General features: G+C 36.1%; 2 protein-coding genes across 4 annotated transcripts in view; one reads left to right on the top strand and one right to left on the bottom strand.

Moving 5' to 3' along the window:
• LOC113048471 (B-cell receptor CD22-like) overlaps positions 1 to 24,787 on the bottom strand; it is a 1,131,192-nt gene that overhangs the window by 921,435 nt on the left and 184,970 nt on the right. The gene's annotated exons all lie outside the window — the stretch shown is intronic.
• LOC113048553 (metalloproteinase inhibitor 3) lies at positions 8,575 to 17,883 on the top strand. The gene is made up of 5 exons (XM_026210429.1): positions 8,575 to 8,774; positions 14,945 to 15,027; positions 15,111 to 15,222; positions 16,327 to 16,448; positions 16,531 to 17,883. Exons 1-5 carry the CDS (start codon positions 8,651 to 8,653, stop codon positions 16,726 to 16,728), a joined length of 639 nt encoding a protein of 212 aa, XP_026066214.1. The 5' UTR covers positions 8,575 to 8,650; the 3' UTR covers positions 16,729 to 17,883.

Here is a 24,787-nt window from a genome sequence, read left to right as displayed (position 1 = left end):
CATCCATCCACCAATCATCCATCCAACCATCCTCCATCCATCCATTCATCCACCAATCCATCCATCCACACATCCTCTATCCATCCACTCAGCCATCATCCATCCACCAATCATCCATCCACCTATCCTCTATCCATCCATCCATCATCCATCCACCAATCATCCATCCACCTATCCTCTATCCATCCATCCATCATCCATCCACCAATCATCCATCCAATCATTCATCCAACCATCCTCCATCCATCCATCCACACATCCTCTATCCATCCACTCAGCCATCATCCGTCCACCAATCATCCATCCACCCATCCTCCATACATCCATTCATACACTCATCCATCCATCCATCCACCCATCCTCCATCCATCCATTTATCCTCCATCCATTCTCCCTTCCATTCATCCATCCATCCATCCATCATCCATCCACCTATCCTCCATCCATCCATCCATCCACCTATCCTCCATCCATCCATCCATCATCCATCCACCAATCATCCATCCAACCATCCTCCATCCATCCATTCATCCACCAATCCATCCATCCACACATCCTCTATCCATCCACTCAGCCATCATCCATCCACCAATCATCCATCCACCTATCCTCTATCCATCCATCCATCATCCATCCACCAATCATCCATCCACCTATCCTCTATCCATCCATCCATCATCCATCCACCAATCATCCATCCAATCATTCATCCAACCATCCTCCATCCATCCATCCACACATCCTCTATCCATCCACTCAGCCATCATCCATCCACCAATCATCCATCCACCTATCCTCTATCCATCCATCCATCATCCATCCACCAATCATCCATCCAATCATTCATCCAACCATCCTCCATCCATCCATCCACACATCCTCTATCCATCCACTCAGCCATCATCCGTCCACCAATCATCCATCCACCCATCCTCCATACATCCATTCATACACTCATCCATCCATCCATCCACCCATCCTCCATCCATCCATTTATCCTCCATCCATTCTCCCTTCCATTCATCCATCCATCCATCCTCCATCCATTCATCCAATCATCCATCCATCATCCATCCACCCATCCATCCATCATCCTTCTATTCATCCATCCACCAAAACCATCCATCCACTCATCCACCCCTCCACCAAACCATCCATCCATTCACCAATCCACCAAACCATCCATCCACCCATCCTCAATCCATCCATTCATCCACTCATCCATCCATCATCCACCCAGCCACCAAACCATCCATCCACCCATCCTCAATCCATCCATGCATCCACTCATCCATCCATCATCCACCCATCCACCAAACCATCCATCCACCCATCCTCAATCCATCCATGCATCCACTCATCCATCCATCATCCACCCATCCACCAAACCATCCATCCACCCATCCTCAATCCATCCATTCATCCACTCATCCATCCATCATCCACCCAGCCACCAAACCATCCATCCACCCATCCTCAATCCATCCATGCATCCACTCATCCATCCATCATCCACCCATCCACCAAACCATCCATCCACCCATCCTCAATCCATCCATGCATCCACTCATCCATCCATCATCCACCCATCCACCAAACCATCCATCCACCCATCCTCAATCCATCCATTCATCCACTCATCCATCCATCATCCACCCAGCCACCAAACCATCCATCCACCCATCCTCAATCCATCCATGCATCCACTCATCCATCCATCATCCACCCATCCACCAAACCATCCATCCACCCATCCTCAATCCATCCATGCATCCACTCATCCATCCATCATCCACCCATCCACCAAACCATCCATCCACCCATCCTCAATCCATCCATTCATCCACTCATCCATCCATCATCCACCCAGCCACCAAACCATCCATCCACCCATCCTCAATCCATCCATGCATCCACTCATCCATCCATCATCCACCCATCCACCAAACCATCCATCCACCCATCCTCAATCCATCCATGCATCCACTCATCCATGCTCATGTGCAAAACGCTACGAAAAATACAGTGATGGGAATAACGGCGTTATAAATAACGGCGTTACTAACGGCATTACTTCTTCCAGTAACGAGTAATCTAATTGATTACTCTTCTCATCTTAATAACGCCGTTACCGTTACTGCCAAAAAATGCGGCGCGTTACTATAACTGATGATGAAGCTGTTTTTTTTTTTCATCAGACCAACTAGATCTCTGAGCGAGAGGCAAATACTTTTTTTTACTGTTCTTCCTTGGTTAGTGGGCAGAGCACGAGACAAGCGCATAAATGCTGACGATTGGCTGAGGTAGAGTAAAATTTAATTGTAAGCCAATCAGAGGTAGAGTTGGGCGGGTGTTCGAAAGCATGCATAGTAGTGATGGGAATTCGGCTCTTTTGACTCAGCTCACTGAAAAGAGCCGGCTCTTTGGCTCACAAACGGCTCTTTAAATGACTTTGACTATAATATTTCAATTTTTATTACATAATTATTTAATTTCTATAGGCTAAATTTGAAAAAAAAAATAGAGTTGGCTCTTCAGATATGCGAGCCAGCTCCCGAAGTTCAACTAAAAAAGCCGGCTCTTAGAGTCGGTTCATTCGCGAATCGCGAACGACTCATCAAAAGCTCATTCGCGAACGAGTCGATCCATCATCACTAACGCTCATTCGCGAACGACCCATCATCGGACAGGACAGGACACACAACGAACAACACAAGCCAGTCAGTCAACCAGAGACAGGTATGGCGACGAGCCCAAATAATCCAAAAGTAGCCTTCTCTAAATGGAAGTATATACATTACTTTTTCCTTCAAGAAATTAAAGAAACAATAAAAGGAAATATCAAAAGTTCCCAAAAATCTATCGTGTTATTTGCATTGATCCACTATATAAACATAATATCTACATACATGCCATTTGATTGGAGGCTAGTCTCACTTTGTCCCACAGCAACTTTTTTTTTTAGATGTGTGTACAATGTTTCATGTTTCTGTTAATAATGTATTGTATTAAGTGTCCATTTCATTATAATATTCAGATTTATCATAAATAATTGAACATGCACATGTATTTTAAGTTCCTTTAAAGAGGGGTAGAGGTGGGGTCACGTTTGAGCATTTAAAATGTAATTTTACTTGAAAGTAACGCAATAGTTACTTTCTTAAGTAACTAGTTACTTTAAAAATTTGTAACTGAGTTACTAATTTAGTTACTTTTTGGAAGAAGTAACTAGTAACTGTAACTAATTACTTTTTAAAAGTAACTTGCCCAACACTGGAAAAATATGAGCACAATGGTTATAATCATCCGTCTTGTTTACTTAGAAAAACAATGGAAAAGTAGCTAACTGGAAAGGAAAAACACATCTATCTATCTATCTATCTATCTATCTATCTATCTATCTATCTATCTATCTATCTATCTATCTATCTATCACTCTCTCTCTCGCTCTCTCTGATAGGTTCGTCGTGAATCGTCGGTCTAAAGCAGATCTTTCATCATGTTAATTTAACTGAATCTCGTCTCAGTTGTTGGGAGTTAAATCTGAAGTGATGTTAGATAAGATCTGCTGTCAGCGTGAGTGATGGATGTTCACACATATCTTGTAATTACAGACGAGCGTGACCTGATGCGTTTGGCGTCGGATTGACGCTGGCATCTCTACAGACGGAGATCATACTGAAGCCGATCGAGGAGCTCTGATGTCCACTTATGGTCAAACGCAGGTTGGGATCAGCTCAAGCGTGTGAACACTGGCATGTCCAGCCTGGGGAACGTGAGGAACGTGTCCAGATCCTGACTGATGTGTCCTGATGTAACACCTAACCCCAGCCACTGACAGAACATCTCTCTCTCTCTCTCTCTCTCTCTCTCTCTCTCTCTCTCTCCCGGCCGTGCTGCCATCTGCTTTCATTCAGGTCTCTGCTCAGGGGTTTGGACACATCAGAGAGGAGCTCAGGTCTGGGAACAGCTGGATGATGCTGTAGATCTATATTTAGCGGTGGACGGGTTTGCTCGGTTTCACTTCTGAGGTTTTATGAATCTCCACAGCTGCTCATATCCTCTAAAGGAGCAAAACACCAGCCGCTCACAAACAGACTCATAAAACCTTAATGAACCTGAAGTTAATGCTCTGACTCTAGTTCCACAATGACACACTTAGTTCACGCAGAACACAGTTTTAAGTTCCTATGCACTATTTTTATGATATTTAGTTTACAGTAGCAAGTGCCTAAACAAGACACTGTACGACATGCTTCATGTATGTTCAATGTTTTTCCAGGATGCTTGCTGCTGAAGGTTGTGTGTTGTTGCTGTTAGTGCTGGTGTCAAATGTTGATTGTTATTGTGTAAGTGTACCGATGTCTAACTGTTCTTTGTTCATTCTTCTTCATATTTCAAAGGGTTCTGAATCATCTGCGAAAGACATGATTGCTTACAAAGAAAAACGATGAGAAAGTATTGCATTGGAATGGAAAAACGTCTTCTTTGTGAACGGCACCTTACACATAAAGAGTGAATTTGCAAAAAAAACGTTAAAATGATTTGCAAGCGTTCAGGAATTGTCTTAAAAATGCACAGCACAGAAAGCCTCGTGTTGCCATCAAATAAAACTGTAACTACTGTAAACAACACCTGCCCCGCCCCCAGGCTCTTCTGATTGGTCCACTGTTTTCTGCATGATTCTTTTATTCAGGTTTTAGATTCTCTCTGGTTCAAAATGACCTGAACTGTACGAATGAATCCAATTGATCCATTGAAAAAGTTTGACAGGAAAGTGTAGGGAATGAGAGCATGTTCTCATCAGTGTGTGTGTGTGTGTGTGTGTGTGTGTGTTCTGCAGAGACTCCGCCTCCAGCTTCCTTTACACACACCACCACTGACCTCTGATCCTCACCGGACCTCTGAGTCACACACGCTCATTTAATGCCTCGTTCACAGGAACTCCAAGCGTCACACTGAACATATGCAGAAACTCCTCTGCGATCTTCAAGATTATCTGCCTGTTTATGAACACGATAGAGTGAGTGCCAGGTCAAACAAACTCAAACAGTTCTGATCGTCTGGTCATTAATAAATCCCGACACACCTCTCATCTTCATGTTGTGTTCAGTGATCGCTGTATAAGAGCCATGGATTCATATCTCATCTCTTCCTGTTTATTCCCCGAAGACTTCTCAGACGGACAAATTAAACACTAAATTAATGAAGACGTTCCTGTTCCTAAAATTATGCTTTATTTATATCTGTGATGTTTGGAAAAACACTGAAATCAGCTCCGTGTGCAAAATCAGAGAATAAAAAACACTTTAATTGAAGGCTGTATGTATAATGCATTAGAAATGTGCTCATAATATACATTGCAATGCATTATATGTTTATATAAATAACTGTAATCAAAGTTAAATTGAATTATAATTGTTTCCAGTCCTGTTTGTCATGTTTAATGCATTATATGTTCTCTAAGACTGAATAGGTACTGTAAGTATTATAGTTATTCATTATATTCATCATATAATGCATTATAAGGTGCATTGCAAGGCATAATTAATGCATTAACATACTTTTATGACACATTATATATAAAGGGGTTAGAGTAAAGTGTTACCAAAACATATCTGTTAAAATAAAACATAAAAACGTATTTTATTTCGGCTAGTTGCCAAGTTCTCACATTCATAGTTTAACTTGAAGAACTAAAATAACAATCAAATGAAAATTTTATAAAAAAAAATAATAATAAATAAAAATCAAAGGATAAAACACAACTAAGTTACTAAAATAAAACATGAAAATCAAATCAAAAAAGCACATTAAAATCAGATTATATATATATATATATATATATATATATATATATATATATATATATATATATATATATATATATATATATATATATATATATATATAAACACACACAACAAAATTATTCAAAATAAATTGAAAACAGAAAACCTAAAAATAAAATGATATGACTGTTACAACTTCATATATAATATTTTTATTAATTAGTTTATAAATTAATTAATAATTTATTACATTTTATTTAATATTTTAACTTAAACTAAAATGAAAAAGAAAATCTAAAAATAAAACAACTGAACACATAAAATACGTAAAATGTTAAAATAAAATTGTATTCAAAATATTAATAAAAACTATAACTATCTCAGTGATGGCCATCATTGCTTTGTGCGCTGAAGAGCAACATTTAGATGTTGCGTGACACTATAATGTTGTCCTCTCATGTTCACGAACGCTCATTTGCACAGATGCATCTAACACGCAGAGACAGTACATTTCATATTTCTGGAATTTTGTATATCCGTTTCTTACAGTCTAAATGCATTACACAGTAAAAATGATTAGAAATGATTCAAAGTGATGCTGCAGATTGTGTGAAGATTACGTGACACTCCGGCCATCAGGTTGAAAGGTCAGAGGCTGTGTGTTTCTGATGCTCATCATGATTCATCACGTCCTGTCACTCATTCAAGGCCACTTTTCTTTAAGTCAAGTTAGGGTTATTTATAAAGCACATTTAAAATCAACCCTGGTTGGCCAAAGTGCTGTACAGTAAAATAAGAAAAACAAACAAAACAAGACAAAAAACATAAAAGGCTTGACTTTGGCTAACCGTCATGAATGATAAAAGCTAGCTCTAACTGTGGCATTTATTTGCTTGGTTTAAGACTACTGTCAAGATAAAAACCTATGTTTTTATCTTCAGAAGTGAGTTGTGGCTTGAGTGTACCAAGGTCAGTACAGTGTCTGTCAAAAAGCTCATTTGGACCAAATTGGATGATTTGGGTTTTATCGTCATCAAGCAGCAGGAAGTTGTTTGTGAGCCATAGTTTGAGTTCGTGAAGACAGTCTTGAAGTCTCTTATATGTAGTGTTATAGTTATGTTTTATAGGTTTGCATAACAAAGGTAAGACACACTAAATCTACTCATAATTGATCCCAAAGGAAGCATGTACAAAGAAAATAGTAGGGGTGCCAGAATCGATCCCTGGGGTACCCCACAACTGAGGTGAATCACAAAAGAGAACTTCTGTTAGATAGGTAAGACTGAAACCATTTGAGTACCATACCTGAGATACCGATCGAATGTTCTAGCCCAGATAAGAGAATCTTATAATCTACAAAGTCAAAAGCTGAACTCAAGTCTAGTAGCAATAAAGCCATGGTATCGCCAGCGTCTGTTGTTGTTAAAATGTCATTAAGGACTTTTAAAGAGCGGGCTCGGTGCTGTGAAGGGGTTTAAACCCAGATTGAAAAATATCAGAAATAGAGTTAATGTGCAGATAGTGTTGCAGCTGTATAAAGACGTTTTTTTTCTAGAATCTTTGATAAGACAGCGGATTCTTTGCATATACAACGGAGTCGAGTGACGGTTTCTTGAGAATGGGAGTCACAGTGGCAAGTTTAAAGTGGATAAGCTTTCGAGGTGCAATGGATTCTAGGACTCTAGGACACGTTCATCTTGCGATATCTCCACCGGATTGAGATTATCACGGCTAATTCATGGAGGATTATGGGATTGTGTACTGGGCTAACACTGGCACTAGATCCGCTCTTACAGCAGTGTGTTGTAGTTTCCATCACAGAGCAAAAGAAAGTCTGAGTAACTGAATGGACGCACACACAGTAGCACACTGTTCAGTCTGGAAATCCAGACCAAATCTGACATAATCGCATTTAAATATTTGCCAAATGATGAAATACTTGCACTGGGTTTCTCCTGTTAAACAAGTCATCATGCAATATCAATTTAACAGGCAGGAGCACATCAGCAGACTCAGACGAGCTTAAAAACAGTTCATCATGAATGAAAAAAAAAAAAAAAAAATATATATATATATATATATATATATATATATATATATATATATATTTCTTTAACTAAAATTGAGAAGAAAATATAAAAGAAAATAATAAAAAATAACAAAAACAATATAAAACAAAAACTATGGGAAATATATTTATTTTGCCCTTTGTATATTTCATTCCAATAAAATACATTAACATATGGCACATTTGAAGAAAAACGTATTTTTTTGGTTATATATATATATATATATATATATATATATATATATATATATATATATATATATATATATATATATATATATATATATATATATATTATTAAAATATAGTTTTAGCATATGTGAAATGCATTTGTTTATAATTTCTATATAAAACCATGACTTCCATCTGTGTTCCTTTTGTTGCTAATATTTTTCATACTAATAACAACAAAGACCCTTCAGACTGGCGAAGCAGATGAAGGAAAGATACCTGAAGTCATTCACTGAATCTGAGTCATTGAGATTTTTTTTTTTTTTTTTTTTGGGTGGTGGGAGGGTGGGGGGGCTGGTTTTGATGACTTCGCCTCTAAAGCCACAGTGTAATAACATGATATGAATGCGAACTTTCCACTCAGTCTGCTGCCTCACTGTGGAAAACAGGCGAAAAACATCATTATGAGGTCACTTCCATTACGTCATGCGCCTGTAATGTTAATCGGCGCGCGCTGTGATTGGTCGGCGGCTGCAGCGCTCGCCCGTGACGCGCCCAAAGGCGCACTATATGTGTCTCGCTGCAAACTGACAGCAGTTTAGTCTGCCTTCACTTCAGAATGAAGCCGTGTATGCTGCTCGCGCTCCTGCTGTTCTCTCTCGTCTGTCTGATGTACCAAGCGTCAGACGCGTGTTCGTGCGCGATGTCTCATCCACAGGACGCGTACTGCCACTCCGACATCGGTAAGCAACGCAAGTGTGTGTGTGTGTGTTTGAGCGATTACAGCTCTTCAGCAGGAGTTATTCGTAATGCACGCGTTTGATGACAGTATGGTTAATGCATTATGTAACTGTGTGCGTGCGCTTTCCCGTTTGTTGTCGTTGCGTTACAGCTTCACACGAACAATCCGTCAAATAGAAACAACCAGAAGACAAGTGCGTCACTGCGCGCTTTCACTCAGACGCGAAAGTTCGCGAAGAAAGAGTTCGCGGTATCCATGGCAACAGACGCGCGAGAACGCTTCTAGAGATGATGTTCTTCTGTCGTACTGGCGGTAAATAACAGAGTAGATCTAGGGTTAATGCTCCGATTAAATGAAGGGTTAAATGAAGGCAAGTGGAGCAAGATGATGTGTTAAAATGACTAAAACTTGAACTTTTAAATTAAAAAGAAAATAAAAGATAACAAGGATAGTCTATTTGAGTGCTCAATGCATACTCTACATAACTGCAGTATGCACTTCCAGTGAGAACGATAACTATTACGATAAATATATTCGCAAACACACCAATGAACGATAACGTTTAGTTTATTATAAGCACACACTGCAGTTATGTCCTGTTAACTTCAATGCAGTGCGTGCTTTAAAACTAGATGGATTCTGATTGGCTGACAATGTTTTCACTGTTCTTTAGCTAGAAAAAAAATGCTCTGAAATTGATTTAAATGATATTGTTGCTCCCGCAATCGACAACGAAAGAGAGACTCATGTTTAGGAAAAAAAATAGCTAGTCTTTTGAACCGCAAAGTATTATTTCTATCTTACCGTCATTCATATTATCATAGAAATACTATTATGAAAGTTTATTTTAGGGTTGCGATCAAAATAGAGCAAATTGAAAGTTACTGGCGCTTCAAATAACGTTTGTGCAATTGCATTGTGACTGTTAAAAAAAGTATTCGTCATTGAATCATTCATTCAAGAGATTCGTTCAAAAACGCAGATTCATTCATTTTCAAACCATTTTTTCATAATTTGAATATCAAAAATTGGTATATTAAATATATTATATATAGTGTTCCTGTTGCTCAATTGGTAGAGCATTGCGCTATTTTTTTTAGGTTGTGAAAAAAATTGATTGCCTGAATGCACTGTAAGTCGCTAAGCATCTGCTAAAAGCATTAATTTAATTTAATTAATTAAATATATATATATATATATATATATATATATATATATATATATATATATATATATATATATATATATATATTAATAATGCATGCAAATTAAACACTTTTAAATAGACTGCCGCAATTAATATTTTGCCAGAGCCTCTAGTAAAAATAAATAAATAAATAAACATCAAGTTTTGTTAAGTTCAGAATCGTGGGAAAATAGTGATCTCAATTCGAGACCAAAAAAAAAACAGTGTGATTGTCAGTTTATCTGGAATAGTGCAGCTCTACACGTCAATATTCTTACAGAATTAGAACGAGTCATTGCTGAATTATGAATGGCCTTTAAAGTGAGATTTAAAAGTTCATGGTCATAAACATTGAAAATGAAGCCATTTCAAAATACAGTAGAATAAGCCCCAAGAAGCCGTGGTTTACAGTGAATATATAACAGCTAACAGCGCTCAATTCACTGTAAACCACAGCTTCACAGGGCTTATTGCTGTTATAAAACAGTTATTCCATAAGGTTTCACGAAATAAAACCGAGCAAATAATTTGTAATGATATTATTAACAACCGTATTCTTCCACCAAACAATGTAGCTCCTCAGAATCAGTTGTCGTTGCAACAAAGTGGTTGCCGAGCAACACACAAACATAAACAAAGGTGTTTGTTACTTTGTAGCTGTAAGTCAGCTTTGAACGTGGCTCAGCCAATCAGCATCAAGCACCGGAACTCTTCAGTTTTTTAAATAAAAGTAATTATAAATCCTGGTGGTTTTGCTAAGATTTGGGTGCGCAGTGGTCCTGAAAACATTCGTCAGCTTGAAATCACAAAATTGATTTTACATTCGAAATCCACATTCGTGTTTGATAATCATTCATCAACTTGCTGCATCTCTGAAGTGACTTTCCTCTTTTGAGACGCCGTCATTAACCACCCGTCGATCATCTCCACACGTTATCTAACTGAAGCTGTGCGACATTAGCACGTCGTCTCGGAGCGAATGCATCTAACGCTTCTCTCGCGCTACAGTTTCATGAGCGAGGAACCCGAGCCCGAGCGTCTGGTTAAGAGGCCACGTATGACTTGCATACTGATGATGTGTTTGTGGATAAACTAGATATTGAGATGTCCCATAAAATGTGACTTTGGCTCTGTGCTGGTGGTATCCATGCTGTATGAAAGGCAAAGACTGCAGCTATTGTGAGCGTGTCTGAATCGCTGGCCGCTCGCCAGACTTCCTCCAGCAACTCACTGCTTTCTGATGCCATGTGTGACAGATGAACTGATGGCTGCTGGGTAACAGAGAGCTGTAGAGGATAGACAAATGATCCTACATTAACAATGCACAGAAATATATAGAATCAATAATCTAACATTGTAAAATAACAGCCAAAAGCTGAAATCGAAAAGAAAATTTTTTTATAGTAAGTTTATTTAATAATTAACATTCAAATAAACTTGAGGTGAGGCTTTTTATATTCAATTGTTAATTATATAACTAGTAATAAAAACTATTTTTATTCAAACATCCATTAAATAATAAAGACAAAGTAAGCACAGGTTTAGTGTTTGTTTTCAGAGATGATTAACCGTGTGCTTTATTGATCTGAGCTCATGCTGCTCAGTGTTTGAGTTAAAAAAGCACTATTTCTGGATACATTTTTGCCGATAATCAGTTTCTGAAGTAAAAAAAAAAAAAAAAAAAAAAAGAAGGAATATTTGTATTATATTTGTGCATAAGTTTGACAAAAAAAAGTTTTTGAGTGAAAAAAAAATATTTGTGGAACATTTTGGCAAGATATTGAAATTCTAAAAGTGAAGAAAAACATTATTTGTGAATGATTTTGTTATATTGGTCATATTTTTGAGCGAAGAAAAGATTATTTGTAGATAATTTTGCCAATATTTAGTTTTAGAAGGAAAACAAAGCATTATTTGGGGATAATTTTGGCAAAATATCCAGTTTTTGAGTAAAAAAAAAAATTGTGGATTTTTTTCAGAATATTTGTGCATAAGTTTGACAAAAAAAAGTTTTTGAGTCTAAAAATAGTATTTGTGGATCATTTTGGTACAACATTGAAATTCTAAATGTGAAGAAAAACTTTATTTGTGAATAATTTTGGCAATTTTTTGAGTGAAGAGGATTATTTGTAGACAATTTTCCCAATATTTAGTTGCAGAGGGAAAACAAAGCATTATTTGTGGATAATTTTGGCAAAATATAAATTTTTTGAGTTAAAAAATAATATTTGTAGATAATTTTGTCAATATTTAGTTTCAGAAGGGAAAAAACATTGTTTATGGGTAATTTTGGCAAAATATTTAGGTTTGAGTGGAAAAAAGCCATCATTTGCGCATTATTTTGGCATTATTTGTGGATATTTTGGCAAAATAGTTTTTTTTTTTTACTGAATAAAGCATTATTTACAGATAATTTTGCCAATATTCAGTTTGTGGATAATTTTGGCAAAATATTTAGGTTTTGAGTGAAAAACATTATTTGTGGATTATCTTGGGTAATACTCACTTTCTGAGTGAAAAAGGCTTTATTTGTGGATTATTTTGACACTAACTAACCACGAGACTATCGGCGCCGATGACAAGAAAAGAGTAGAAACCGTATGTAAATGTTTAGCAGTGTTTGTAGTCTCTGAGCAGAACGAGGTCTGATGGAGGACGATTCTTCTCTCAGATGAATATTCATGAGTCGGCTCCGGGCTTTCATCTGTGGGGGTTACGCTCTTAAATATAGCCGCGAGGGCCTGATGGAGGCCACACACAGGGTACAGTAACTCTGAGTTAGGAAATGGGTTACATAAACAGACTTCCAGAAGAGCGTCTCACAGCCAATCAGAGCGCAGCTCCACACACACTCACTCACACGACCTTTGAACCTCTGAAACTCTGGAGACGTCCGTTCTGTTTTTATTTACAGCGAAAACGTTTCCTTCGTTAGTTTAAGCATCGTTAGCTAACAAAGAGCAACACATTTGCTCCAGTATTTATTCATCTTCTTTAAAGTTAGATTGTAAAAACACAACAGTTCACGCAGGTCCAGTAAATAATATTAACAGATAAAAGATTTGATTTTAATAATGCTTTAGTTTATTATTAACTGTACATAATACATTAGTATTTACTTTACGAACTAATGTCATTAAAGTTTTTACGCATATTTAGAGCTTTATTTGTAAAGTTTTGCATTTTCATTGACATTTTTCGTTTTTTTATATTTTAGTTTTATTATAATTTATTTTAATAATTTCTATTATATATTATGCTTTAGATTAATTTTTTGGATAATGTTTTATTATTTCTATTAATATTTGTATTTTTTATAATTTTTTTTATGGTTGAGAAGCTTTAGATTCAAATTTTGGAATCGTTTTTATCATTTCTATTTTTTTTATTTTATTTTTATTGCTTTAGAAGATTTAGATTAATATTTTGTATTATTTGTTATTTTCATTTTAAGTTTAGTTAATTTAGTTTTTTTATGTTTTTGTCATTTTTTTTATTAGTATTTTCTTTATTTTCAGTTTAAGTTATTTTATTACATAAAATTATAAATTTAAGAAATAATGGGAAGTGCATAATACATAGTATTTACATTGTCAACTAATGTTATTATAAGTTTTTATCCATATTTTGAATTCAAGTTTGTTTTTTTCATTTTTAGTTTTTTTTTATCATTAGTTTTTATCATTTCTATTATTGTCAATGCTTTAGAAGCTTTAGATTAATATTTTGGATAATGTTTTATTATTTCTATTAATATTTGTATTTTTTATGATTTCTGTTTTTTTATTCATTTATTTTTTTCTTACATTTTAGAAGCTTTAGATTAATATTTTGGATTAGTTTTTAATTTAAATTTTAGTTATTTTATTAAAACTAAGAGATAACGAGAAGTGTTTCCTTTGCAAATAGTTTAAATAAAACAAGTCTACTTTTTTTGTATTGTAATTTATTTTTAATTTTAAATGAACTATTATTTAATTACTATTGCAAATAATAAGTGTGTGATGGTTGAATCAGGTGAAGAGATGTGAGGAAAGAGCTTCTCCTCTCGCTCTCAGGAATGTGCGCCTCACAGAATTCTGGGAAGGAAACTCCAGCAGCGTTTCTCAGAGCAGGTGACGCTCGGCGTTTGTTCGGCTGGGTCGGGTTACCGATGGGAAGCGCTGCAGGGGATTCTGGGAAAGATTCTGCTCGTATTGACACGACCTCATTCTGCTGCGTCTCTGAGGAAGTGAACCAGTTCCTCACGACACGAGCGTCTGTCCAACCCTCAGACACACACACACAAATCCTGCTATACACACACACTTATTTTATCATATATTAAAAATGTATTATGTCAGCTGGTCGTCATTTCTAACCACAACTATCATTTATTTTAAATCGAAGCACTAAAATAGCTCAAACAAAACAAAAAAATGTATTTTAAAATATAGATTTTTCTTTTTTAATATGTTAAAATATAAATTATATCAATTTGATATTTTATTCAGAATAAAATAAATATCATTAAAGTTTCAGAAAATACATTTCAAATATATGGAAAATTAAATATAAATTTTTTTTTATGAATTTGATCATACATTGTGTTTTATTTTAAATTACAATTTTGATGATTATATTATATGATTCATATTTTAAATCGCTATTCCTATGCATATATTTAAAATGCATTAATATATAAATTTTAAAAAATAAATATTACAAACTTATACATTGTTTTTATTTAAAATCAATTATTATATTTTAAATTCCTTTTGTAGTTTTTAGTCATGGCCACACACTCATAAATATCGGGTGATAACATTCATAATTTGATTTGAGATGTTTTTAATCAATAAAAAAAGCACATTTGTTTTGCATTTCTCTAGTTCTGAGCAGCTTGGATGTTTAGTTCCACTTGTTGCAGTGCATTCTGGGATTGTGTTGTCTGTGCAGCCTGTGTGTTGTGCTCTTCATGAACCTGTGTGTGTGTGTGTGTGCAGTGATCAGAGCTAAAGTGGTGGGGAAGAAGCTGCTGGACGACGGTCCGTTCGGGACCCTGCGCTACACGGTCAAACAGATGAAGGTGAGAGCAGCACATCAGACGCAGCAGCAGACTGAACACGTATCCCATGATTCCTCACCGTGTGTTTGTTTGGTCTGCTGCAGATGTACAAAGGCTTCGATAAGATCCAGCACGTGCAGTACGTCTACACGGACGAGTCCGAGAGCATGTGTGGAGTCAAGCTGGACATCAACAAATACCAGTACCTGATCACAGGTGAGAGACCGACCTTCATCATCATCATCTTCACCTGAGACCACACACTGCTGCTCATTAACAGACCGTTAATATTTGACCAGTCATTAACAACACTCAGATATTACTCAAGATACACAGCCAGTCACAGCATCAAACGATTTATTATCACATATTATATATTCATATATTCGTATGTGTATGTGTGTGTGTGTGTGTGTGTGTGTGTGTGTGATTGTGTATAATACATGTCACATCATAAATGCTTTGCTAGGAGTTTTTAATGGCTAATATAAATAGATAATGATGCATACTATGTGTATATATATATATATATATATATATATACACACACACACACACACACACACACACATTAGATATAAAATAGCTGAATCATTTTAAATTCCAAGATCAATGTGTGTAGAAATTATATAAAAAAATAAGTGAATACAATGATAAAAAAAATATATATATATATATAAAAATGTATAACATATATTGTATTATTTACATGTATATAACAAAAATATGATTTATATTTATATTAATATTAAATATGTAATATACATTTATAAATATAAATATTTCAAATGTAATAATACACATATATATATATATATATATATTATAATATGTGTGTATATTTAAATATAGTTCATAAAAAAAAAAATTATAAAAAATTATAAAAAAAATACATAATATTAAAAAGGGATTTTTTTTTAACCTTCCTTTGTTTTTGTTTTAAATATATATTCTATATTATTTATATATAAATAAACAATATATTTATAAATATGAATAATATAAAACTATTAATATAAACATATTAAAAAGGTAATAAAAAATATATATTATTATTTTTTAGCTTTTTAATATAAACATTAAAAAATAATTCTAAATAAATAAATACATACATATATATATATATAAATGGCTTCCATTGTCCTCATTTGTAAGTCGAGTGTTTCATCTGTGTGTGACGGAGGTCATGTGACACACACCTGTTCTTCTGGAGCTCATCACACACACACACACACACACACACGCTTAAATATAGAGCGCTACGACTAATGTGAACCGCACGACCTACAGAGACTGATGTGTGTGTGTGTGTGTGTGCAGGCCGCGTTCACGACGGGAAGCTGTACACAGGGCTGTGTAACTTCAACGAGCGATGGGAGCGTCTGTCTCTGGCGCAGAAGAAGGGCATCAATCACCGCTATCAGCTGGGCTGTAACTGCAGGGTGAGTGCTGATGCATCATGGGTAACGGTGAACACCAGTCCGAGCTCTGCTTGTGTTACACAGTCTGATTATGTGCCTCCAGATCAAGCCGTGCTACTCTCTGCCCTGCTTCGTCACGTCCAAGAACGAGTGTCTGTGGACGGACATGCTGTCACACTTCGGCTTCCCCGGCTATCAGTCCCGAAACTACGCCTGCGTCCAGCAGAAGGAGGGCTACTGCAGCTGGTACCGAGGCATGAGCGCTCGCGACAAGCTCAACATCAACACCACCGACCCGTGAGACCAGCCTTAGACCAGCGCACCACCGGCCAGACTCTCTTCTGCTCACCAGACCTGCATTTATTGGATCTTAAATACAGTAAAATCTGGAATAATTGTGAAATATTTTTACTTTTAAAACAACTGTTCTCTGTGTGAATATCTGCTACATTTGAATTTATTTCTGTGATGCGCCGCTCAATTACTCCAGGCTGATTTACTTACATTATGAATGTCTTTATAATCATTTTGAAGCATTATAGAAGAAGCTTTCGGAATTCCAGAGCGTGTAATGTTACAAAAGCTTTTTATTTCAGATAAATGTTAAATCGGCAAAGAATCTAAAAAAATAAATAAAAAAAAAGCACTTAACTGTTTTAAAAAAAAATGTTGCATGAAGATCATGTGACACTGAAGACTGGAGGAATGATGCTGAAAATACAGCGGATCATCACAGAAATAAATTACATTTTAACACAGATTCACACAGAAAACAGATGATTTAACAGTAAAAATATTTAACAATTTTTCTGCAGTATTTAGTATTAAATAAATGCAAGCTCGCTGAGCAGAAGAGACTTGTTTCTGTTCAGAAGCGTTTGACCGCTGGTGTACATCCTGGAGCCGTCCTCATTAACCAGATTAAACATGAAGTAATTTATGAACGCAATAAACCCTGCTCTTTTATAGTGATGTACTGCTTTTTAAACATGATTTGATCAATATGATACCTGCTGTTGTATATGTGCGTGTGCCAGATTTATACTGTTCAGTATCTATTTATGATCGTGCCCAATCAGAAACTCTTCTTTTCCTTCTCGCTGTTTATGATATAAGCTATGAAATTGTGATTTAGTATTTTTGTATTCCTTTAAAGCAAAGATTATAAAGGCGTCTTTTCTAGATGTGTGTGTTTAAAGTGTTTCTGACGGGGAAGTCAGGTCCGGATGTGAATCAGATCGCTGTTCTCTCTTGATTTCTGCTCCGTTCTGAACCGTTTATATAACATGTACATATTCTGTCTGTAACACAAACATCCCGTCTGACTCTCACCGAAGAGACTCGCGTGAGTGTGTGTGTGTGTGTGTGTGTGAGAAAGATGACCATTTTTCAATCGATTCGAATCGATTTTTAATTTCTTTGTTTTATATTTTTATAATAAACTTTGGGAAACGGCTCTGTGACTCTCGTGTCATAATTATTCGTGCTGATAATAGCATTGCATCAGTGTCTCATCAATGGATGCTCTGCAGTGAATGGGTGCCGTCAGAATGAAAGTCTGATAAACACACAATAATTCAGGTTTTGTCTTCTCCAGATGTTCACTGATGGACTGGAGTGCTGTGGATTATTCTGATGTTTTGATCAGCCGACGGCACCCATTCACTTCAGTGCATCCATTGCTATGGGAAGTTTTCTGGACCCAGAGTCTGGTAGAGATTGATGATCAAACACATGAAAGATTCATTATTATAAAGAACAGCCGGTTTGTCTTCATCCTCCTCCATCAAAACTCACTCGACTCCCAAACTGAGTTTACGTGAAGGGCTTTTACCGCATTAGAGCGGTTCTGTGACGTGATATCATGAGAAACTCTGATAACAGTGTGTTTTGTCTTCTTCACGAGTTGTTTAGTCTGAGTTTGCACTGAAACAATCTTCAGAGTCAATCACAAAACCAAGCTCTTCAGTTTAAACCGGTTTCATGCGGTTCGTCTGAAAGCAAGCGAGACTTCTAATAGAAGAAACAAAACAAGTTTGGATTGTGGTGTAACTGTGTATGGCCTTAAATCTGCTTCATTATTATTTGATAAAGACTTTATAATGACCTGCAGGAACCAAAGGACGGCCACCTCTCACACATGCTGAAGATCCAGAAAAACTGTGTGTGTGTGTGTGTGTGTGCTGGAGAACATGGCACTCTTCTGTCTCTGTTAAACATGCTTTCAGTTTCCAACATCTGCTAAAAATCATCTTTCAAGCGAGAGGCGTTAGAGATTCAGCCCTGCACAGATGTGTCTTTAATATCAGTGTTTCTCAAACTGTAATCAGGTGAATAATCCGAAGGACAAAGCTTAGAGTTCAAAGGTTTGGGACAGATATGATTTTGAAAGGAACTCTTTATTTTAATGATCAAAAGTGCAGTAATTGCAAGTCATTTATAATGTTGCAGAAGACTGTTCTTTTGAATGCTCTATTCACAGAAATATGAATGTGTTCAACACTGATAATAATCAGAAATGTTTCTTGAGCAGTAAATCATCATATTTTCATGATTTGTGAAGATCATGTGACACTGAAGACTGGAGGAATGATGCTGAAAATACAGCGGAGCATGTATAAACATTTCTGATTATTATCAATGTTGAACACAGCTGTGCTGCCATAAGTGCATCTCTAGAGGACACACGCATCGGACGCTCTGATTGGCCGCTGGCTCGGAGGCGGAGGTCTGATTGGCCGCTGGCTCGGAGGCGGAGCTCTGATTGGCCGCTGGCTCGGAGGCGGAGCTCTGATTGGCCGCTGGCTCAGAGGAGGAGCTCTGATTGGCCGCTGGCTCGGAGGCGGAACTCTGATTGGACGCTGGCTAGGAGGCGGAGCTCTGATTGGCCGCTGGCTCGGAGGCGGAGCTCTGATTGGCCGCTGGCTCGGAGGCGGAGCTCTGATTGGATGAACTGATTCCTAAAGCAACTGTATTAAATGTCTTCAGTCAAGAGCAGTGAGTGGTTATAGTATTTTATTTTTATTCCACCATTTACTCACTGCAAAGATATATTAAACCTAAATGAGTTACAGGTTTGGGACAACGTGACAGTGAATAAATAATGACAGAAATTAAGGATTACCTTTATGTTGACAGTAGGCTACATATTTAATAAGCGTACTGTCCCTTTAAGACCTGCACACATCTAATATACAGACACGTATACGTTTCATATCACACACCCCTAATTTTTTATCAAATAAATGTAGCTTTGGTGAGCTGAAAAGACTCTTTCTGAAGCATTTCACTTTTCAACATTAGTCTGAGACCAATGGTAGTCATTCCAAACAGTCTCTCTCTCTCTCTCTCTCTCTCTCTCTCTCTCACACACACACACACACACACACACACACACACACACACGCTCTGCTCTGGCATTATGATCTCATCTGGAAACTGGCAGGTATTTTTGGAGCTGAAGCTAATGGGTGTCATTAGGGTGAAGAATGCAAGGTGCCTTTCACCCGATCACATGACCAGCGCTCACACACACACACACACACACACACACACACACACAAACCGAGAGCGAGCGATCACAGATGCTGTAAACTGCATCTCTACATAATGTCATCAGCACAAATATAACCACTTATTTTAGATTTCCTTCCTTTTTTTTAAATATTTATTTATTTCAATTTTGTAATTTTCTTTTTTTTTCTTTTTAGAATTTTCATTAAAATCTTTTTGGGAGCATAAATAAATAAAATAAACAAATAAATAAAGTCACATGAATGAAAACAGAAAAGACCATTATTATTATTATTTTTGTATTATTATTAATTTTTTTTTGTTTTAATTAAAAATTTTTAGGATTTCAAATAAAGTCAAAATATAATAAATAGTATGTATAATTTCATAAAAATAAAAATGAATTAAAAATATATATTTTATTTGTATTATTATTATTTTTATTATTAAAGTTTTTGCTTGCTTTCTTAATTGGTTTTTAAAATAATTTGGAAGTACAAATAAATAAAGTCACAATATAATAAATCATAAATGTAATTTAAAATAAGAATGAATGAATGAACAATAAAAAAGTATAATTAATATTATTTTAATTTTGCCATTTTTTGTCTTTTCTTTTTCTTTTTAGAATTATCATTAAAATCCTTGGGTAGTAGAAATAAATATAGTCATTATTTAATAAATAATAGATATAGTTTCATTAAAATAAGAATTAATTAATTAAAAATTATTATTATTATTTACATTTATTATTTTTTTGTTGGTTGAATTTCCATTAAAATCTTTGGGTAGTAGAAATAAATAAAGTCATAATATAATAAATAATAAAAATAATTTCATCAAAATAAGTACTAATTAATAAATAAATTTCCATTTTAATTCATTATTAATGAATTAAATGCATATATGAATACTGTTTTTATGAAGCCATGATTTCTTGTTTTTCTGGTTGTAAATATAGTTGGAGTTGCTCTGAGGTCAGGAGGACACAAACACAAACACATGGAGCGTCCAGCAGCAGATGAAGCTCAGGTGGACTGTGGTCTGCTGAGCAGATGTTTCCAGAAGAACATCAGGACAAACAGCAGGAGCTCACAAGACTGCAAACACGCTACCGGAGCGTGACGTCACAAACAGCACAAAGCGTCTCTGTGGAGTGTTATTAAGAGCCGGAGATAACAGCGTCCAGATGAAGGTCGACTGAGGCTCAACTCCAGCTGTGGATCTGTGTGTTTTATCAGTGTACTGCTTCATGTACTGTTACAAACATCTAGTGTGTGTGTGTGTGTGTGTGTGTGTGTGTGTGTGTGATCTGGCTGGTCCCTACTGAGGGCACATCTGAGCACTAGATGATACCTTATAAGGCAAGACAAACACTGACGAGCACTAAACCATCAGCAGAATCACGATTCACTCCATCATCTCTTTGAATGAAATACGAGGCATGAAAAATCCTTGTCAATATGCAAAATATAGAACAGAATATTAAATAAATAAATAAAAACTTGAAATAGTCCAATGACATAATCATAAAGTAAAAATAAAAGAATACATTTAAATAAATAAATAAATATAATCTTTAAGAAGTCTAATTAAAAATCATTGTCATACTAAATAAATGTAAATTAATTGATTACTTAACTAAAATAAATTAAGAAATAAGTCCATAATCATGTCTAAATAATCATGAAGTAAAAAAAGTTAAATAATAAATATAAACTGATTAAAATAAAGTATAAATAAATATATAAACTAAAAAACAAACTAAAAACTTTAAGATGTCCAATTAAAAAAATCATAAATAATAAAGAAATTATAAATATAAATTATAAAATACATACAATAATTAAATTCCAATTAAATAATCAAAGTAAAATAAGATAATATGAATTAATTTCAATAAATTATAAATAAACATATAAACAATTTTTAAATACCTTAAGAAGTCAAATTAAGTAATCTTAAATTAATACTAAACAAATAATTAAATGACTTAACACAAATAAATAAGAACATTAAAGAGACTAATTAAAGAATCATAGAGTGCCAATAAACTAAATAATAAATATAAATTAACTCAAATAACTATTGTCCTTGAATAAATAAATAAAGTAAAATCTTAACTTAAGTCCACTTAAACAAACAAACAAATAAACAAAAACAACCAAACAAACAATAATAAAACAATGAAAAAAAAGCTATTGCTAGAGAAGCACTGATCATGAATATCCTCGGCCTGTTAAAGGAGCAGGATGATGATGAGGATGAAGATGATGTGTGTGTTTGTTCCTCTGAAGAGCAGAGCTCAGTAAACACACACACACACACACACACAATGGTTCACAGATGTAAAGTCAGAGATGCTATCAGCGCTGGAACAGTGGCCGTCTAGACGCTGGGCTGGAAACACACATGTGAACACAGGAGAATCACACTAGAACACACACACACACACACACACACACACACACCTGCTCCACACGGATCTCATACTCGTCATTCAGCTTCTGTCCTCTGAAGTACTTGACCCTGAAAAACAGCACAGGATCCTCGTTAATCAACTAGCAGACTGCTCTACAGTTCTCTAGAGCACAACTCTCTACACACATACACACACACACACACACATATTCTCACGCACTAAGTGAAACATCAAATAAAAGAATTGTTCAGAGTATAAGATGAAAACAAACTTAAAGTGCAAGAGTTGCTTGAAAATGGAGATGAGAGAGCGAGAGAGAGAGAGAGACAGTGAGTGTGTGTGTGAGAGAGAGTATATGTGTGTGCGCGAGTGTGTTTTGAGTGTGAGTGTGTGTTTTTCCTCACACCGAGCAACAGAGCTTGAAAAGCAGCCCGTCGTCTCTCAGAGACACTCTGACTGCACTCAGGAATGCACAGACAGACAGACAGACAGACGGATGGACAGCAGACGGATAGACAGACAGACAGACAGAGAGACAGAGAGACAGACGGATGGACAGACGGATGGACAGCAGACGGATACAGACATCATCTGGTGTACTTGTGTGAGTGTAGCCCAGTGTCTGGAGGGAAACGCTCTGACCGTCTCCCTCTAGTGGACAAACACACTCACTGCTCCTTACATTTAGGGGCAATATGTTAAAATAATAAAAAAATAAACATGCTTATATACACATTTTTATTAAAATTATTATTATATAATAATGTAATGTTCTTTAGGGTTGAGTGCTAGATTTATAGAACTTCTACTTTTTTGTGATTTCAAAATAATGTTGTGTAAATTATTTGTTTTATTAATTATTTAAAACTCATAAACGACAATTTCTCAGCAGTTTCAACTAAAACACACACTCTCTCACACACACACACTCTCTCTCTCTCTCACACACACTTCTCACACAAACTCTCTCACACACACACACACACTCTCTCTCTCACACACACACACACACACACACACACACACTCTCTCTCTCACAAACACTCTCACACACACACTTCTCTCTCACACACACACTCTCTCTTAACACTCTCGCACACACACTCTCTTCACACACACACACACACACTTCTCTCTCACACACACACTTCTCTCTCACACACACACACACACACACTCTCTCTTAACACTCTCGCACACACACTCTCTTCACACACACACACACTCTCTCTCACACACATACACACACACTCTCTTCACACACACACACACTCTTCTCACACTCTCTCACACACACATACACTCTCTCACACACACACTCTCACACACACTCTCTCACAAACACTCTCACACACACACTTCTCTCACACACACACACTTCTCTCTCTCACACACACACACACACACACACTCTCTTAACACTCTCGCACACACACTCTCAAACACACACACACACACACACACGAAGAAGCCTAACGGCTCCCAGCACAAAAATAAAATACACGCTCGTTTATTCACACTGGATACAAGACTATTTTTTCAGATATTTTCCTAAGGGAGGACTAAATAAAGCAGAAATGAATAAAGTATGTTGTAAGACCTGAAGAAAAAAATAGATGGATATATGAAGAGATTCCCTCACAGACAGCAATATTAACCTTACCTCTGTAACACCGACTCCAGCTGCAGCTCGCGCTCAGTATTAATTCACTCGCAACCGATTGGACGAGCGTCCCTCCTCATGAATACTTAATGAGACGCGCGCAGGCGCAGAGCAGCGATGGACGAGCTGCTCAGGAACTGCACAAGTTGAACACATTTAAAAACTGCTACTTTATAAAATTCTTATATTAGTGCTTAAATAATAAAATAATCAGAGACCAGCTCTGGTGGACTCCTGTAGCACCTCTGTGACTCAGAAGATTGTTTTGATCCTAAAACAGAAACACATGAACAATCAAAAGACAATAATGTAAGAAAAAAAAAAAGAAAGAAAATCCCACGATGCACTAAATTCTGACAGTCTCTGTTCTTTAATGTCGCCTGACGCGATCAAACCACCAGCAAGGCCAGAACAAACTATGACATTTTTAGGATGCAAATGCATTACTTATTAGGCGTACCTTAATATTCAAGGTAAGTCGCTGTGAATAGAAGCATCTAACAAATGCATACATGTAAAGTAAAATATAAAAAGACCACAGACACCAGAGAGCAGATTGGTGACAGCTTTTATTGCATTTGAATTGACAGAAACCAAACCAAATCTGACCAGGACAGAACTAAATATCAGAAGTCAACAACAAAACCTAAGTGTTTTAGTCCTGAACGTGTATAAATGCTGTGACCATGCAGTTATGACTAGATTATAAGATGATTTCCTCACTAATCATCAGGAAAGCTTTTCAGTATCAGTGTGACATGC

Source organism: Carassius auratus, chromosome 29, assembly GCF_003368295.1.
Source record: "Carassius auratus strain Wakin chromosome 29, ASM336829v1, whole genome shotgun sequence".
In the NCBI taxonomy this organism is placed as follows: domain Eukaryota; kingdom Metazoa; phylum Chordata; class Actinopteri; order Cypriniformes; family Cyprinidae; genus Carassius; species Carassius auratus.
This window is presented reverse-complemented; position numbering and strand designations above follow the sequence as displayed.